The sequence below is a fragment of the Phaethon aethereus genome (genome assembly GCF_964289735.1).
Source record: "Phaethon aethereus genome assembly, chromosome: 6".
NCBI lineage: Eukaryota > Metazoa > Chordata > Aves > Phaethontiformes > Phaethontidae > Phaethon > Phaethon aethereus.
In genome coordinates, this window is record NC_138580.1 from 1,775,859 (window position 1) to 1,791,123 (window position 15,265).

General features: G+C 39.5%; 1 protein-coding gene across 3 annotated transcripts in view; it reads right to left on the reverse strand.

Moving 5' to 3' along the window:
• Positions 1–10,424, reverse strand: part of GALNT13 (polypeptide N-acetylgalactosaminyltransferase 13) — a gene marked incomplete at its 3' end in the record, with an annotated part of 135,036 nt that extends 124,612 nt beyond the window's left edge. For all 3 annotated transcript variants that reach the window (XM_082001646.1, XM_082001645.1, XM_082001644.1), the window contains exon 1: positions 10,021–10,424. In XM_082001646.1, the coding sequence (XP_081857772.1) occupies positions 10,021–10,162 (142 nt within the window). In that variant the 5' untranslated portion in view covers positions 10,163–10,424. The remainder of the gene's footprint in view (positions 1–10,020) is intronic.
• Between the last annotated feature and the right edge of the window lie 4,841 nt (positions 10,425–15,265).

Consider the following 15,265-nt stretch of genomic DNA (forward strand, 5'->3'; position numbering starts at 1 on the left):
TAAAATACTGGCTTCTTTCTTCTCTCTTGCAAGACAAACAATTTACATATCTTGCTATCAGAATAACTTACTGAGAAAAGTATTAGTTATAATGCGAACTCAAACCACTCCTATACTGCACACATGCACACGTGTACACCGTGTCATCACAACGGTCATCATTTTAAACTGTCCCAAAAATTGTGAAGTGCAAAGTATCTATTTCTAGAAATCATGATACATTTTCCTGCCTATCTGGCACATTCAACTAGCAGTTAGATAGTTTCCCTTCCGGTATTTTCAACCCTTTACAGGTTCCTGGTTTTGTACTTAAGATGTTATATTATACTTCCCATCATTAAAAGAACTAATGTTTACCAGTCCATCAGAGTAAGCAAATTGTCTCCAATTTACATGAAAACTATTTTTCTCTTGTACTATTAGACATAAAAATTTAAGCTGTTACCAGGAAAATACATACATTTATTAAATATATGCGGGCCCAAAGAGCAGGACATGTCTATGCCTATACTTCATTCATGAGCTCTGCCTCGACAAACATGCCTGGTGCCAAGATGAAGGAATGAAACAAAACCATGAAAACACAGAACAACAGTGAAATAAATTTAAAGGAATAAGAAACAGTACAACCTGATAAGCTATACCCGCTAACGAAGTTCAGATGAGCTAGGCCAGTCCTCTTCTACCCAGGGCACCTGCCACTTGGAAAAGTCTAAAGAGGCTTTATGAGGACAGCTCTAAAGTACTTGGAAACCAGGGATAATATTGCCAATGTGATACAGGTTTTGTACTTCAAAACAGTGTGGAATATTCAAGAGAAAAAGCAATAATAAACAAGCCAAAAAACCCAACAGTTTATACCCTTCTCACTTAAAATCTGAAATTTTATATAAAATTAACAATGTTTTATTCATACCTTTCAGATACAGGATAGACCTATGTAAGCTTTTTACACCAACAATTTACTGCGAAAACATCAACCAAAAAGCTAAAAAGAATCATTATATAAACCTTAATGTATCAGAGGGGGGAAAAAAAAAAAAAAAAAAATCACATTTCAACAAATAATCCAAGGACTGACAACTGCCAAGTTTCTAGATAGCTTTAAAATGCAGGTCTACCACATACTACTCTAAAGAGTTATCCAACTTTTGGCAGCAAGGGAGAACATCACCTCAATTTTGTCAGTACCGTGTCATTTTTCTGTCAGCTACTACAGATGGAAAGTACTTCTGACGCCTTCCAGTATTTCTATGTTTACTGTCAACAAGGTAAGAGTGCAGTTTCCAATATCCACCGAACAATTCTGCTAGATATTTGTGCACTGAAACTGATATCACAATTCAGCTTGGAAGACTGGACACAGTCAAGATATTCCAGCAGGACCGTGTGATATAAAAAAATGCTGAAATACAGTTTCTTACTGTAACCTGCATTTTTTAATTGTATCTGCTTATTAGAACAAGCACAGTATGCTTCACGCTTGTAAATCAAAAGGTTTTCCTTCATAGGATCCCTAAGACTTTCATCCTGGTTTCTAACACAACACTTGTTTAGACAGATAAATGCTGAAGATAAGGAAGGTATTATGAATGTCAGCAAAGTATAATAAAGGTAATATTGTTCATTTCTACCAGTCTTTGACCAACAGATTTTCCTGTTATTTGGAAATGTATCACAGGTTTTACTTCATTTTAACCACAGAACTACTAACAATATTTCAAAACACCGCATACATAAGCAACAACAATTTTTGCCCCTCGACAAATCTTTTGTTGTTACACTAAATTCTTAGGCAGTATAAAAGCAATGAAAAAAAAAATCATAAACCTTTCTAGCCATACAGAACCTCTTATTGGGTGGGAGAGAAGAAAGGATGAATGAGGGGGCAGGATCTTCACTAGACTTTCGGCTTAAGCAATTTCTATAGCTTAAGCATGTGCACTGTAAGTATATGCATGTGATACTGTGTATAGCGTATGATACATATATACACAATATATATACACTATGCAAGTTCACTCAAATCATTATTCAGATATTTTAATTAAATATTTGTTAGGTTAAATACCTTCAACAATAAACTTTGAGATAAATGTAATTAGGAAAGCAACACAAAAATGGTGGTGGTTGTTGTTTTCTGGGTTTTGTGGTTTTGTTTTTTAAACTGGATCCCTTGAGGATGAGTCTGTTTCTCAGTGCCAGAAGCAGGAGCTGTTTCCTGGTTACGGCACTGAGAAATACATGCTCCTCTCTCTTCTAATACTGCTGGTCTTTTCCCCAAAGCAGTACGATGGGAAGCATAACCAGCCTCCAACATCGCAACCACAACCATCTACCTGGCACGGAGCAAGCTTGGGAATCACCAATCTCATGCCGTGGCCAAGGGACCTGCAGAGCTGGGGGAGCAGCCAGAAACTTCTGGTGGTGGAAAAATGAGGAATTCCAGACCATGTGGCTGGTTATTTGTTTTTCAGGAGCACAGAAATTACTAAGAGATACTTACTGGGCTTTGAGGGTGGTTTGTTTTGTGTTGGTTTTTGGTTTTTTTACCCTTCTTCAAAGGATAGGAATGGTTATTTAGTATCTGCCAACATTTTCACTTGCTTCATGCAATACCCACAGCCATAGAGACAGACTATGTACGTACAGTATAACAGAAACACCATTTCCAGGAGACACAAATCATAGTTTCAAAGATACTTATTTACCAAGAACCATTCCATAACAAACAAGTTCTTCATTCTGCCAAAACAGGCTGGCAGTCATTCTTCTAACGTCTAGCATTTAAAATATCAAAGAATAAAAGTTAACGGGAAGTTATGGAACAATATCGCTACAGAAAGAAGTAATCTGTCAATTCATCCTCAAAAGGGAGTCCATAGTGTGCTACCAAACATGACATTTTCTGGATGGAGCTTGTACATTCGCAAACCAGTGAGCACCGCATCTCTCAGTAAGACAGTCTCTATTTATTACTTTTTTTTTTTTTTTTTTTAAGTTTGCAGTCAGGAAAAAAATGTCTGCTATGCTAGTTTTCCCTTAAGCTTCAGAATGCTTTTTTCTTGAACTGGGTGATGAAGATCTATAAATAAACTTAATGTGTTGTCACAATATCCAAATCAGCACTTCAAATTTTATTTGTCAACAAATTTGTGACAAGATTTCAGTGCAATGTACACACTCAGCCATCCATCTATTAAATCTTTATGGTATGCTATTAAAAATATTTGCTACAATTGTTATTGCAGACAGTCCAATGCATACAGTAATCTGACAGATAAACACGTTACTATGGAAACTACCAAAATGAATGCCTTATTTTGTAAAACTTGGCCATAACCCCAAACTTTTATTACAGCATCCAAATGTTTCATTCACTTGCTTTATACGATCATAAACCACAGGCCTTTTATCTTTAAAAAAATACATACATACATTACAGGATTTGAATAAACGAACCATCCTCTTCTACTGAGTTTTCTTCAAAATAGCATTTTAGTAATTTCTACAGATTTTATGACAAATCCTTTTTGTAGCACTCGAGAACATAGTTAACAACACAGAAACAAAATTCTGCATAAAAGCATTAGACACCAAAATAATATTAAAGATTTGTTACCACTTCATGAAAAACTAAAAGGTACACTGAAATTACAAAGCCACATTAAAAGCATTATTCACATTGCAAAGACAAGCACTCAAAATCACAATTTCATTACTCATACACACTCATTTTAATCACTTTCTTTACAATTACTATTTCAACCACAGCACATGCTCCCCATTTTATAATTTAGACAGCAACATTTTACTTCCCTCAAGCTCACTATATATTTTACTCTTAATCTGAACCGAAAACTGCCAACAACTGTCTTCAAAGACAGCTTTCCAAACAGAAAACACTAAATTTAACTAATATATTTGAATTTCAAATTAAAAATTAGAGGTTTTTCTGCAGTAATGTCCTTCTCCATTTCAAATTCCTTAACCATGAATGAAGGACATACACTAAAACAAACGCACAAAAAGACCTTGCTGACTCCAGGACATGTTCTTCCTGACAAGATGCCTAAAGATTAATTAAATCCTCCCTCTCCCAACTGCTGCACCAGGCGCAATAAACCACCCTCCTGGCGTGGCAGAAACTTGGGGGATGATACAATTCTCTAACAATACTTGAGATTGCGGATGGAAGGCCACTCATATAGCCAAACAGATCAAAAGAGAGGCGGTCTTTCCATTTTTCAGAGCTACGTTCCTCTCGTGAAGTTCCCGTCGAAAGGAGGGGAAGCTGCAGCTGTGGCCAGCACCGCTGTGCCGACACGCACCGCCTGGCCCCTACCCCGGCTTCCCACCAGGATGGTGAACTTTTAGTCTCCTCACAGCACCTAACCCAAAGGGATGATGGTCTTGGTTTGGTTCACAGTAACCGTCAGAGGTCTTGTGGGCATTCAGAATTACCCTAATCAGTAGCAAATTAAAATAAAGCTCAACTGATAAGACGCCAGGCTGTCAAATTGCCTTGGCTTAGAAATGGTCTGCAATTTTTTTAATAGAGCAGCAAAAGCCAGCAGGTGCCGTTTCTCGGACAGTAGCCCACATCCGCATGCCAGTGGGACGCGGATGAGAAGTTGGGTCTTCTGGGACAGACGGCTCTGCTGAGAGGTTCTCACCGGTCACCTGCAGACACTCGCGTCTTCTTCCAAAAAGTGCTGGCCTTGCAATGTTTAGGCCATCTTATTAGACATGTTATGAGGTCCTTGGTGGCCACTGGCTTTATTACGATGTACGTAGGCAAACATCCATAGCTTCAGTAATATACATTTATGGATTTGTTCCAAGATGTAAAACCCTTCTCAGCTTTTTAGGATTACACGCTGAGTATTTGTTCAAAAGCACTTCATTTGTGTGTTCAGAGAATAAGACTTCCAGAGTTGATAAGAATGTATCTATAATCACTAAATCGCTGGAAGACAACAGAAGTAGTCCAGAGGAAGATGAAACTTTTTCCACCCCCCGCCCCGCAAGAGGACCATGGCTTCAGCTTTTGCATATCACACCTTCTTCACAAGATCCCTTTTAATCTCGCAGCTTGGAATTTAAGAGCGTTCCAGTCTGGTTTAAACATCTCTCTCACTGCAAGCTCATTGTGCTGAGTAAACCAACTTCTAGTTTGTGCACAGAAAAAGACTTCCGCTTTTAATAAAAATAAGACTGTTTCTTCCAGCAGACCTGAAAGCATCCTGTCCTGCCAGTTGCAAGTATTGTGCATTTCAGAAGAACCACCTGCTAGGAATATTAGATTGAACACGATTAGTCCACATGATGAGAAAGATTGCCTTTGCAATCCCTTCCTTGGGCAGCTACCTTTCCACCTCTCTGTCATTTTGCCCATTCACTCCCACCTACTCTGAACAAGACTAGATGGAGTGCCACACACAGACCTTGAGAACCAGCTTTTCCAAAAGAAACGGACTGGTCCTTGAGAAGATTTGAAACAGGGTTGTCATTAACACTAGCACTGAACATGACCGAGCTGTACAATTCTTAGCTGGAAGCCAAACAAGAAATACATACTGCACCAACATAGAGCAGAAGAGCCCAAGATGAGTGGGACATCTGACAAACCAAGCATTATTTTCTCCTGTGTGATGCTGAATCCACGGCCAGCTCAGGTTGCAGCAAGGGTCCTTTCAAGAGGCAATACGATACATCATGAATACTCATGAAGTTCAGAAACTAAGCGATGGCTATGCTGTACCTCCCATCAGTTTACTTGGTGCCACGTTCATCATGCACATACTCTATACACTAAACATTACGGATGTCTGGCTGCTTTTTTTTTTTTTTTTTTTTTTTTTTGACTTGCCAACTTGTTTCTTCTCTTCAAAGCCCGGTCTAAGCAAACTACTGATTGGTGCATCTTGGCTCTCGATGTTTTAAATCCGTAAGTCAGCCTTGGCTCCTGCTTTAGTGGGAAGGGACATAGAGACAGCAAGGAAAAGAGAGGAGGACCCTCTCCCCAGACTGCTCTCTCCTATCAGGAGCACTGCTAAGTGCTGCCCCATCCCCTTTTCACTACACAATATGCATTTTATTTCCATTCAGGGAGAAGCCAGACCCAGCTTCTACTTCATGTAATGCTATTCATAAAATCCATACCTCTCAGAGCTCTCTGAAATGGTTCAGGCATAGGTCAGACCTACCTTAAACCTCCTGAAATTCAAGATGAAACCTGAGTTCCCAGGGAAATCTCTATGCTTTTGTGCAGCTTGTTGCAGGATGCAAGGAGCCTCTGAGAACAGGAAGGGACTACAATCCTGTTTCTGTGATATTGATTGCTCTTGAAAGAGCTTCCCAATAGTCTGTTTGATGCATGTCCTCGGAACTTACTCTTCTGCCACCTCCTCAAGATTTATCAGGCAACGTTGCCCAAACAATACTGCATTAGGCACCCCAAGGTATGTTCGAACACCTACACTAAAACATCAGGAGAAAGCAGCAATGACAACTGAGCCCTCTGGCTGGGGACCTGACATGAAGGGGAAGCAGAACTGCTGACCTACTGATAGGATGTTTTCAGCTTCTGCACGTGCCACTGATAAACAGAGATAGCTGAAAGGCTGTCCAACATTAATTTTCTTCCAAAGTAGGACGTAAGTTTAAGAAATAAGTGCTGTTTCTTTCAATAGTGGCACAAAAATAGATGCAAGTGAAGATGACTTGACTGAAAGCCAGTTCGGGGTTGATGAGGATAACTATTGCAAGTTGTTAAGCAATACCACTAACCCAGCTCAGTGACAGCTCATTTTTATAACACTCAGCTTTTGTACTTGTCACTGGTACACTTAAGATGTACAGTGAGACATCAGAGGGGGGTTTCTGACAGCTGTGTTCCAGTCTATGGACTGTCACTGCTTACAATTCAACATCTATTGTAAAGCTGTCTTTATAAATCATTTAGAATGCAATAATTATGACTGAAAAAGGCATGGAAAGTTTACCTCTTTCACCCCTAATCACACCATTCTGCATAAGCAGAATCTTTCCTCTCTAATTAATGACAAGGGATAGGGATTAAGTGACTTCAAATACTGGATTACCATGTCCCATTTAGATTTCGATTAGTATATTGATTCTTCTTGTGTCTTTTTTAATATCCTAGTAGAAATACTGTAATTATGTTGCCTTTTATGTTTACAGATAACCTGCATTCTCAATTAGGGGTATTCAGAGACTGACAAATGCGCTATTAATAAGACAAAGGTGATGGTACCCATGCAGGTACTTTATAGCAGAAAAGCAGCACTACACTTCATTTCCATCGTAATAGCTCATGGCACTTACTGTAAAGAGGTTTTAGTAGTCTGCTAGATTGGAAGCTACAGAAGTTTAAAAAAAAAATTTCTAATTACTCCACCAGAACACACATAGTTTCAGCAGAAATAAATGAAGACATTTTGCTAAATCTCTGTATCAAAAAAATTACTCTGGATTTTTTTTTTTTTTTTAATTTTCAAATACGCATACTAACATGGCAATACATATGGCTATCTAATCTAACAAGAAATATTTAGGACATTGGAAAAACCCAAAAGTCAGACAAATTAACTTTGAATTTAGTGAACTGGGGGAACAGAAGTTTCACTCAAGAACACATAGGCTTATTTGGAACAGTCTATAGTATAGTATATCCACAGATTTGTAGAACTAACACAAACTACATCCTAAGTTACCAAACCTTCAAGTGTAACTGTCAATGAGAAAAAGTAGTTTTGTTGCAATTATTTATGCAAGCCTTTATTTAGTGAATTAACAGCCCTCATCTACTAAACAGTGTTCTCCTAAAAGCAAAATCTTTTAAATGAGAATGTTCAGGCATTCTTATTTACTGGAATTGTAATTTAACTCCATGCCACCAAGCAGAGTAGAGGTATCAGTGAAAGACATGTTTTTAAACTCTGCAGTATTGGCTTCCCCCCCGCCCCCCTGCCTTTTTAAACAACCAGTAAAAAGCTTAAGGATAAAGTAGATTAACTCTGCTTTTTCTTGTTACGTTTCTTTATGACAGAAGCCTTCTAGAATTTCAGTAATCTCACAAAAAAGACATGCAATCCATTTCCAATAAAACTGTGCTAGTGTCCCCAAACATTACATACGCTTTCATAATTTTGTAAAAAGTATTATAATCAAATATTCTTCTGGGATCAGGTAGAATATGCATAGTATGGTAACAGACTTAATATTTCTTTTACCAGGCTTTAAAGTAGAAACAGTGTTATATATTCAATATAATCTGTTTCTCAAAACTGAGAGCAAGAAGCAGCTTTGCTGCTTTTAGAATTTCTGTCCACAAACATCATCTCTTTGTAACAGGCACAACACATAGAATTAAGTAAGTTGAATGTAAAAAAAAAAAAAAAAAAAAGAAGTAATTTCAAGTAGTCAAAAGCAATAGAGTACTTCAAAATACAAGTCCATTATTGCATAATATTGTGCTGACAAAAAAGCGTCAAGAAGGTGAATTCATACTTGCAAGTCCCAGACATTTTCATTAAAATTTGAGTGGTGGTGGCGGGGGGGGGTGGGGGTGGGGGGGTGGGGGGGTGTGTGGGTGTGGGTGTGTTAGCCTAGATTGACTTAAAAGTTGTTAATGTTCAAATAAAATATCATTCTAATATTTTACATTTTTCTTTACAAATTATCCAATTACATAGCAAAAAATGCAACTAATTAAAGACATTTCACAAAATGTAATCAGTTTTGAGAAAATTCTAATGCATACTTCAAAAACAATCTATGATCAATTTTCTGCAGCTGACAGTATAAGTAAAATGGGTTGTTTTATTCATGATATGCCAGATTCTTACCTAATATTTCTTTAAAGATACAGTACTTCAATTACACAGGAAAAAAGTTACGACAATAAACAATATCCTTTTTGTTTAGAAAAACAATCTATTTTTTTTTCTATTTTTAGTATCATGTTGCTATTTATATGATTGGAAGGTCAAAGTGAAGCCTTCCAAACACATTTTGAGTAAGGACTGCCATGTGACAAACCCAGCATGGAACAGTATTTTTGTTTTGAATTACTGCAAAGTTACCAACTCAACTGAACCATAACTCTGAAGTGCTTTTAAAAGGACAACAATGATTTATCCTGTGGACAAAACTGAGCATGGGTGGTTCAACATACACATGTATTTATGGTGAGAGAAACAGCCCCAGACACAATTTTTGTCTATTCTCAACAGTAAACGTGTTACAAAAATGGCTACACTAGTTATAATTAATCGTTTCAATCCTATTAGAGATTCAAAGTATCTTCTTTCTTCCATATCCTGAGCCTAAACTCCTTGACAATAGGATGTTAATTTACAAGGAAAAACACACACCTCTATTTCATAAATTTCTAACTGCTCTGGAAATTATCAATTAAGGACTTGAAAACTTGTAGCTTCTGTCAAGGTTCAGTTTTCATGAACTCCCCTTTAGTAAATTACAGTGCTAAAAATATTTGGGGTGAGACAAGAATCCATCTGCATTTGAGACTCAACGCTAATGTTTGCACATGGTAGAGAGAATCTAAGCATCTTTTAAAAACAACTGTTTCAGAGTTAAGAGTTAAAAGGCAAGCTTACAAGTAAGTATCTTTCATAAATGAAAAAAGAATCATAAAACATCAATTCTCTTGTAGGCCAAATGACTTGTGATAAAAACGGTTCTTAATATGTTTACTTTGGTTTTCCATTCCATGTATCAGAGACATTCCGTATTAGTTTCACTGAAGAAAACATACAAGACTCAGGCTTTGTTTATGGCAAAAGGTCAAACGCTACAATAACTGAAACAAATTCAGAAACCATAAAGCACTACGAAGTACTTCAGATCCTGGTATTTTGCCTGTTTGAATTGGAAAAATAATTTAGAAAGAACAGAGAAACGTACATGATGCCAAATACTTAAAAAAAAAAAATCTATGACCTTCAAAATTAGCTTAGACTTGGTACTTACCCCTCAGAGCAGGTAGCAGAGACCTCTCTTTCTTGTCATCACATTTATTACATTCACTAAAGTATAAAAGTAAGAAGACGTCCACAAGCACCCACATGAGAGAAGTGGCTAGAACCACCTTGCAGTAGACAAATCTCCTCATTGCTTTACTTCGTTTGTAGCTCAAATGCTGAGGAAAGACAGCAGTCACTGAGATGTCTCAAACTCCCACAGTCAAAATCCAACATGGAAGCAAAGACAAGCATCCCACTGGAAGCAAAGGAAAAAAATGTCTAAATTAGCTAACAAGTACCCACAGTTTGAACTGAAAAATGTATAGGAAAGTGCAGGGTGGAGATGTTTAAAAGTGTCTGTTCCTTTCCGTATATGCAGGTACTTTGTCTTCTACCATCCTTCTATGAATACCGACCATTATTGACTTGCATACGTCATGGACAGTCTATGTAACTTGCCTTCATTTAGAAACACATGCAATGTATCACCCTTTCATGCAATGTACCAAATTTTAATAAAGATTATACAAAAGGACAACAAAGCAGTACTGACAGTTCTAATCCATACTCATTGTTCTATTAACATTAGACATTAACACAAAGAAGAAAACTGAAATTTTCATTTTCCTCAAATAACATGTTTATAATGCTACTTTAGCTATGGTCTCTGAACATTAAAAGCAATTAATAAATAGCTTTGCAGAAAAATTTTGAACACCACCTTACGACCACCAAAAAATGCCTTGCAAAAGAATGCTTCAGTCACCCACCTACATATTTAGGCTCTTGCCTGCAACAGTAAGTTTGGTCAACAAAAGCTAAGTTTGAGGGCCTCCATATCTATTCTCAATGCAGATTTGTAAGTTAGATGACTGTATTTAAAACCTTATGCTTACCATTATAAGCTGCATTCCACATCAAGATTGGGAGTTCTGCTTCAGCCCTGCTCAGAAAGCACTATCTTAGCACCAAACCGCTGGATAACTTTCCAAGTGCCTATAAAAGAAAACAAACAGAAGAAAGTCCTTATCACTGGACTGTCTTTTCTAGTACACAAAGAAGTTTCTTATAATTAAAAAAAAGCTCTCATAAGTTTTGCCACATTTTAACCTACCAGTTTTAATTAAAGGTAGTGTTATACATAACACTTTTCTATCTTAGCTCTGAAAAACCCTCAGCTTTTCAATCCAGCAGTATCACAACTGGTAACTTTGCTGGTTTAACTCACTCCCGGCCCAGCTTTCTTTACACGCCGTTGCACTCTTGCCACACTACCTCACCCTGATGCATTACTTTCTAGTAAAATGGATTTCTGTCCCTCCCGAAGTGATCTCCCCAAGGAGCACAGAGTCACATCAAGCCCGCAGCACGCAGGGAGACGAGAACCACAGGCAGCTAGCCCCGTTTATCTCCGTGTTTAAACAGCAGCATACCAGGTGAAACAGTGCTGAGAGCGCTTCCCTAACAGGTCATGTTCATTTTAAATAGTTCCCAAATATAAGAAATGTACATTACATTTTAATCACACTTCATCTGAACCCATGAGATGGAATGATTTAAATACAGCTTTTCAAATTATTCTTTAAGTACTATTTACTACATAATCATTAATAAAGTTTTCCACCTGTCAAATATAAATACAACAAATAGCTTTTTTTCTTGCTGAAGTGATTCACAGCCACTTGATTTAAAATTTCAAGGGCTGAGGAATACTTGTTTCAGGTTAGCACAATTCATTTTCATGCCAGTCAACAGGAACAGTTTAATTATAGGAAGAACATTACAAAGAAAAAACAAATTAAGAGAGATCTTTATTAGAAAAAAAGAGAGGAGAAAACAGCTGAAGCGTTAACCCTCCCCACACAGTCTCTGTCACCATGGTGGCTGTAATTGGCTTTTGTAGTGTTGAGTAGAATAGTTATTTGTTCAGCACCAGCTGAGATACAAAGACACTTCCTCCCCCAGCTCTTAATAATATTGAAGAAATTTTTTTCTTCATCAGCTCTTGTTTTAATAATATAAGTGAATAAATCTCAGAAGTGTAGCAGTCATAGATGGGCGACTGGAAAAATCTCCTATTGCCAAGGCTGGCAGTTTTTAAACAAATAGTATATACAGAAACCACTGCAGTCTGCTACGATGCGTTAGCTAGCTGCACAGCTTTCCGGCATTTGAATAAAGGCGGTGCAACAGGCTAGTATAAAGTTAGCAGCAATGATGGCAAACTTTTTAAGTACTTCACACTTCGATTCAATATTCCTCCCCTTTCTTAAACCCACTTTAATCTTGTAAAGTCCGGCTAATTCAGGGTCCTTCCACTCCCATGTATGCCCAGCATCTCACTCCAGGGGACAGGCAGTGCAGCCTGCTGCAAAATGCCTTTGGTCTCAGGTTCTAACTATTAATCTAGTCCTGGGTTGCTTTGCTACCAATGTGAGGATTACTAGTGCCAAAGAACCAAGCCTCCTACTCTACATGTCCTACAAATACCATTTTTTTTTTAAAGAAGAAATTAAATAAAGTATTTTATTGCCCAGAGAAAAACCACCAGCAGATACTGTAACTTAGCAGCCTGTACCGTCCCAGCCAGTCAGTCTGCCAACGCACCGAAATGCCTGTGGGAAATCTGACCCGTCAGGAAGAGGCAGCTGGAGAGGACTCAATTTCCTCTTGGAACCCAAGTTTCAAATTCATGCTACAAGTGCTACCTATTTGGGGTGGGAGGGAGCTTTCAGAGACACGCTGCAGAGGGTGCCTCACCGATGCGGTGGCTGGCTCCATGGAGGTATCTGCTGGGAACACCATGTTTTGTTCATGCGGGCTGAGGAATTAAGATCAAATGGTTGAAGAGGGACCACTTGTTTTCTGCATGGTCTTTTGGTGAAAGCCACCCTCCCCGCTGTAGACAGGGCTGACCAGCTCAGCCCTTTCTCTGGGCATAGAATCATGGAATCCTTGGGTTGGAAGGGACCTTTCAAGGCCATCTAGTCCAACCCCTGCCATGAGCAGGGACATCTTCAACTGGATCAGGTTGCTCAAGCCCCGTCCAACCTGACGTGGGATGTTTCCAGGGATGGGGCATCAACCACCTCTCTGGGTAACCTGGCCCAGCGTCTCATCACCCTCCTTGTGAAGAATTTCTTATGTCTAGTGTAAACCTACCTTCTTTTAGTTTAAAACTATTATCCCTTGTCCTATCGCTACAGGCCCTGCTAAAAAGTCTGTCTCATCTATTCGGGCACGCATGAAGCCAGGTGGAAACCAGGACCGGGTACTACCTGTAGCAATTCAGGCGCTGCTCAGTTTAAACTGCTCCCACACATGCCCGAGAGCTCCTGGGCTCCACCTAACTTCACCACAAATAATCCTCAAATTAGCGTATATTTCAATTAAGGTTTATTTGAACAAATAAAATAAAAAAAAAATCCATGCATATTGAATTCCAAATGGATATGCATACATCACCAAGATAGGCTGACTGATCTTTTTTCTTCAATCAAGTGCTTGAGTTGAATTTGAAAAAACATAGTTTCAGACAGCATTTTCTTTTTAATAAAATAAGAAGTTTATAAATTGAATTTTTTTCCCCACCTAGCTCTGTTTCAAGATGTAAGTATCTTCCCTCTCCTTTGTTTCCCCTTCTCTGAACCTCAAATTTGCACAAAAAATTCACAATCATTTCAACTGGCCAAGATAGCATTTCTTCAGCAAGTACTAGAAATATAAAAAAAAAAAAATATGCAAAGCTAGAGCTAGGCCATAGGAGCAAGGTTCTCCTTCTCCAATTTGAGATAACATAAAACACAGAAGAAAAAAATTTCATCAAGGTCCAAACCACCTCATACTGATCTCAGGACACTTCTGCCAAAATTTCCATGCTCCTCTCAACACGCTTATGTATTTTGAATGCTTTTCAGTCCCAATAAATTCTTTATATTACAATTCCCTAGGAGATAATTTAACTAACATGTCTTTGAAGAATATCAGATGCAAAGGTTTATACCAAGAACTAGATACAGTGGCTGGTAACCCAAAAAAACAAACAAAAAACAGAACAGCAGCGTGCCTTTTGCTGCCTTTCCAAGCTTTCTTAGCAGTAAGAAACGTAAGCAAAGACTCGTGGCATTTTCTCCACCTTCCTCCCAAGCACAGACACCACTGACCTGCTTACTCTACACTTGAAGAGCAAGTCACTTACGTATGAGAGCATGGTTTGAACGTATACTACTCAATTCCTATCACGCACGGAAAACATCAGCACTACATAAGAGGACCACCGAAAGTTCAAGAAGTCAAAAAAACCCAAAACAACCAACCCCACAATGAGACAGGGCTGGGGAGTGTAAGGTAATTCCCAAAGCACATGTGCATTATGACCTTGTCAGCCGCATTTCCCCACAAGCCTTCAGCATTCAGCCATCCTCTCCATCCAGCCTTTCCACCCAGGTTTCAGTCTCCCAGCTGGGCTCCTCTGCCACTCTGCTGCTTCTTTCCCACCTTCCCTCAAGTCCAGAGAATCACAGAGTGGTTTGGTTTGGAAGGGACCTTAGAGATCACCTAGTTCCAAGCCCCCTGCCATGAGCAGGGACAACTTCCACTAGACCAGGTTGCTCAGAGCCCCGTGCAACCTGGCCTTGAACACTTCCAGGGATGGGGCATCCACAACTTCTCTGGGCAACCTGTTCCAGAGCCTCACCACTCCCATAGTGAAGAATTTCTTCCTTATATCTGATCTAAATTTACCCTCTTCCAGTTTAAAGCCATTGCCCCTTGTCCTATCACCACACACCCTTGTAAAAAGTCCCTCCAGCTTTCTTGTAGGCCCCGTTTAGGTACTGGCCAGCTGCGCTAAAGTCTCCCCGGAGCCTTCTCTGCTCCAGGCTGAGCCCCCCCAGCTCTCCCAGTCTGGCCTCCCAGCAGAGCTGTTCCAGCCCTCGGAGCATTGCTGGGGCCTCCTCTGGCCCCGCTCCAGCAGGTCCATGTCTCTCCTGTGCCGAGGGCTCCAGAGCTGGACGCAGCACTGCACGGGGGTCTCCCCAGAGCGGGGCAGAGGGGCAGAATCCCCTCCCTCGCCCTGCTGGCCACGTGGCTTTGGGAGCAGCCCAGGACACGGGTGGCTTCTGGGCTGTGAGCGCACGTTGCCGGGTCATGTCCAGCTTTTCACCCACCAGGACCCCCACATCATTCTCAGCAGGGCTGCTCTCCATCCACTCTCTGCCCAGACCATATCTGTGCTGGGGATTGCCCCAACC